General features: G+C 53.2%; 1 protein-coding gene across 1 annotated transcript; it reads left to right on the top strand.

Annotated features, from left to right (window-relative positions):
* Positions 1 to 287: 287 nt before the first annotated feature.
* Positions 288 to 1,940, top strand: LOC149501170 (uncharacterized). The gene has a single exon (XM_089734468.1). It carries the CDS (start codon positions 288 to 290, stop codon positions 1,938 to 1,940), a length of 1,653 nt encoding a protein of 550 aa, XP_089590594.1.
* Positions 1,941 to 5,028: the final 3,088 nt, after the last annotated feature.

Here is a 5,028-nt window from a genome sequence, read left to right as displayed (position 1 = left end):
TGCTGACGTGCTCATTGTTCGTTCGATCGCCCGACCTCGGTTCGTGGCACATCTGGCGTCCAAGTGTTTTCTCGGAAGTGACTACCTGTGCTAATTGCGTCGCACCGCCGTTTGTGAACGGGCGGACCCCTAAATTCCTGGAATTCGTTCGGCAACTTAGTGGCCCGTTTGTGAGCGGACGGTTGTGTGCCGTAACTAATCGTGATTATTATAATCTTGGGGCCTCGCCGTAAGGCGAGTTTGTTTAAAGTCCCGGGGTAGCCCCCCCTGGGCACGTGACGGTTAAAATGGAGTCCACGATCGATCTGTTCGCGGAATTCCTCCGTCTGAGGTACCCGACATTATCGGCCGAATTTTTAGAATTTAAAGCCAATCACGCCGCGAACTCAGAAGCGGTCTCCGTCGCGCCCGCCGCTCCCGTGTCCCCAATACTCGCGAGCAAAGCTCCCGCGTCGATCGCTGCGGTCTCGGTTCCATCCCTGCGCTCATCCGCAGCATACGTCGCGTCCACGCGTTCATCCGCGGCCTCCGTCGCGCCCACGCCGTCCACTGCCCCCGAGCGATCGTCCGTGGCCTCCGTCGCGACCGTCAACCACGCGCTCTCTAAAACGCCCGCCTGCGGGTCGCCCGCGCCTTCCTCTTCATCCGACTCGGAGTCGGACATGGAGGTCGATCCTTCCCCCGCCCCCTCGACTGATGGATTCACAGTAGTCCAAAAAGGTAAGAGGCGCGCTGCGGAAGCCCGAGCTCCCGCGGCCGCCAAAATAAGCAGAGCCGTGAACGCGTCGCGCCTCCGTCCACCGACCCCCGTTGCTCCCCCTGCCCGTGCTACACCGTCGCCGCGTCCGGGAGTACAAAAGAAAATACAAACCCCTCCCCCGGTAATACTTCAAGAGAAGGCAGCCTGGGAACGAGTTTCCCTGGCCCTTAAGGCCAAAAATATTAATTTCACGAATGCCCGTAACCTCGCGAACGGCATTCAAATTAAGGTTCAAACACCCGACGACCATAGGGCCCTCTCTTCTTACCTCCGTAAGGAGCGTATAAGTTTCCATACGTATACGCTCCAGGAGGAACGCGAACTCCGTGCCGTCATACGTGGCATCCCTAAAGAGTTGGATGCCGAACTCGTCAAGGCCGACCTTCTGGAACAAGGCCTACCAGTAAATTCAGTGCACCGCATGCACACCGGCCGCGGTAGGGAACCATATAATATGGTTCTAGTCGCCCTCCAGCCTACCCCCGAGGGTAAGCAAATTTTTAACATACGGACCGTCTGTAGGCTCTCCGGTATCGCCGTCGAAGCCCCCCATAAAAAAGGCACTCCTAGCCAGTGCCATAACTGTCAACTGTACGGGCATTCTTCCCGTAACTGTCACGCGCGCCCCCGATGCGTCAAGTGTTTAGGCGATCACGCTACGGCCCTATGCACTCGCGATCAAAAAACCGCGACGGAACCGCCTAGCTGCGTCCTGTGTCGAACACAGGGTCACCCCGCAAATTACCGCAGATGCCCCCGAGCCCCGAAAATAAATCGCCGCGTCGCCCGCCAAAACCGCCTCCGAGCTTCCCACCCAGACATCAAAGCCTCGGCACCCTCTGTGTCGCAGGCTAAGCCAGCGTTCGTTCCGGCGCCGGTGCCCAGTGGCTCGGCCTGGGCGAAACCGCTGCCGTACACGAACACGGCTACAACTCCCTCCTCCGCGATTCGTCCCGCCCCCGCGACTCGTCCCACCCCCGCGAATTTCCCTCCGACAGCGTCCGACAATCTTGCTCTAGCGATCGACTTCTTTCAATCGATTAACTTTGAGCGCGTTAACGCTTTAGGTGACGCCATTCGCGCTGCCTCCACTGCACAACACTTCATCGCCGTTGTGCAAGAATACGCTGACGTATACGCGTCGTTAAATACGTACGTCCTCCCCTCGCTCCACCGGTAATCAATGGCGTACATAAGTAGAATAAAGCCCCTATCCGTAACGATAGGATTTTTTAACGCTTACGGTCTCGCAAATCAACGTGATCAGGTTTGTGATTTTTTGCGTGACCATCAAATTGACATCTTTTTGGTGCAGGAGACCCTGCTTAAGCCCGCGCGCCGCGACCCTGAAATCGCGAACTATAACATGGTTAGGAACGACAGGCTCACTGCTCGTGGTGGTGGTACCGTCATTTACTATAGACGAGCACTGCACTGCGTCCCACTCGACCCCCCCGCGCTTTCTAACATCGAAGCATCAGTATGCCGAATCTCACTGACTGGACACGCGCCGATCGTTATCGCGTCCGTTTATCTTCCACCGGATAAGATCGTTCTAAGCAGCGATATCGAGGCGCTGCTCGGCATGGGAAGCTCTGTCATTCTGGCGGGCGACCTTAATTGTAAACACGTCAGGTGGAACTCGCACACCACAACCCCGAATGGCAGGCGGCTTGACGCGTTAGTCGATGATCTCGCCTTCGATATCGTCGCTCCGCTAACCCCGACTCACTACCCGCTAAATATCGCGCATCGCCCGGATATACTCGACATAGCGTTATTAAAAAACGTAACTCTGCGCTTACACTCGATCGAAGTAGTTTCAGAGTTAGATTCAGACCATCGTCCCGTCGTTATGAAGCTCGGTCGCGCTCCCGATTCCGTTCCCGTCACGAGGACTGTGGTGGATTGGCACACGCTGGGCATCAGCCTGGCTGAATCTGATCCACCATCGCTCCCGTTTAGCCCGGACTCTACCCCGTCTCCTCAGGATACCGCTGAAGCCATAGACATCTTAACGTCACTCATCACCTCGACATTAGATAGGTCATTGAAGCAAGTTGTAGCGGAGGACTTCCTTCACCGCTTCAAATTGCCCGACGATATTAGGGAACTCCTTAGAGCTAAGAACGCCTCGATCCGCGCCTACGATAGGTATCCTACCGTGGATAATCGTACTCGAATGCGTGCCCTACAATGCGACGTAAAGTCTCGCATCGCCGAAGTCCGAGATGCCAGATGGTCTGATTTCTTAGAAAGACTCGCGCCCTCCCAAAGGTCTTACTACCGCTTAGCTCGTACTCTCAAATCGGATACGGTAGTAACTATGCCCCCCCTCGTAGGCCCCTCAGGCCAACTCGCGGCGTTCGATGATGATAAAAAAGCAGAGCTGCTGGCTGATACACTGCAAACCCAGTGCACGCCCAGCACTCAATCCATGGACCCTGTTCATGTAGAATTAGTAGACAGTGAGGTAGAACGCAGAGTACTGAGTACGCAAAAGTACTGCGGTGCTATTTCAGAGGGGAAGCTCCACACGGATTTCCTCCCGTATTAGGAGGAGGAATCTCACACTCCCGATTACTCTCTTTAGTCAATCCATACCCTGGGCCAGGAAGGTCAAGTACCTGGGCGTTACCCTGGATGCATCGATGACATTCCGCCCGCATATAAAATCAGTCCGTGACCGTGCCGCGCTTATTCTCCGTAGACTCTACCCCATGATCTGTAAGCGGAGTAAAATGTCCCTTCGGAACAAGGTGACACTTTACAAAACTTGCATAAGGCCCGTCATGACTTACGCGAGTGTGGTGTTCGCTCACGCGGCCCGCACACACATAGACACCCTTCAATCCCTACAATCCCGCTTTTGTAGGTTAGCTGTCGGGGCTCCGTGGTTCGTGAGGAACGTTGACCTACACGACGACCTGGGCCTCGAATCAATTCGGAAATACATGAAATCAGCGTCGGAACGATACTTCGATAAGGCTATGCGTCATGATAATCGCCTTATCGTTGCCGCCGCTGACTACTCCCCGAATCCTGATCATGCAGGAGCCAGTCACCGTCGACGCCCTAGACACGTCCTTACGGATCCATCAGATCCAATAACCGTTGCATTAGATGCCTTCAACTCTAATACTAGGGGCAGGCTTAGGGACCCCGGTAACCGTACTCGTCGAACTCGACAAAGAGGTCGACGTGCAACCTAACCCATGCATCAGCCCGCTGAGTTTCTCGCCGGATCTTCTCAGCGGGTCGCGATTCCGATCCGGTAGTAGATTCATTCGCGAAACAATTGCTCTTGAGTTGTTAGGTCTCCTGCGGAGGCGCTCGGGCAGTTGTTAGCAAATCCCGCCCCTCTTGGCTGAGCCTTTGCTCGCCCACCTGTCCTGGTGAAACTGGAAAGGCCTTCGGGCCACCAGTAAACTTTCAATCATAAAAAAAAAAAAAAAAAAGAGCTCCCCTCCACGGTGTTTCCCGAGCGTTATGACATGTCCTTCTTCAAACGAGGCTTGTGGAGAGTATTAAGCGGTAGGCAGCGGTTTGGTTCTGCCCCTGGCATTGCTGAAGTCCATGGGCGACATTAAACATTCACCATCAGCTATGCTCGTCTGCCTACAAGGGCAAAAAATCTGAAATGGCCCAGCGAATAGGAGGGGAAAAAGGTGGTGTAGTTCACGCGGCTTTGTAATGTCATGGTACCTATTCCTGTTGAAATCCAACAACGAGCTTAGGTTTGACACTAGCTACAACATCCAATGCAATTTGAACACAGCCTAACTAACTCCGAAGAGTTCGTAGACGAGTTTTTAAAGATTCCCCAGATGCGTCCGCAGTGATAACGCGCTAACGTACCGCCGGCCCTGGCGTGACATTAGCCTCTAACTTCAGCGCTGGGACGCATTCAGTGTCCGGAGTTAGTTTAATTCGAGTTTATTTAACTTACTTGATGAATACAACACGCTGTTTTAATGTATTTTTGTCATTGAGTTTTTATGTAAATTCCGCATACGGGACTGGATTGTGTTTATCTTTTTTTAGTATGTATGCGTTGACAATGTGTTTGTCCTGTTAGGTGGCATCAAAACTGTAACCTGAATGCTCAAAGACATTATACTCTGAAGCGGAGCACGTGCTTCCTTCGTAGCAAAATACTTCTTAACCGACTTTAAGAGGAGGTTTTCAATTCTGGAGAGTATTTCATCATATCTATAAACTAGAACTTCTTCTTCGCGAAATGTTATCTACCCGTGTGGGCTTAGTAT

This window comes from Bombyx mandarina, chromosome 17 (genome assembly GCF_030267445.1).
Source record: "Bombyx mandarina strain Sakado chromosome 17, ASM3026744v2".
Lineage (NCBI taxonomy): Eukaryota > Metazoa > Arthropoda > Insecta > Lepidoptera > Bombycidae > Bombyx > Bombyx mandarina.
This window is presented reverse-complemented; position numbering and strand designations above follow the sequence as displayed.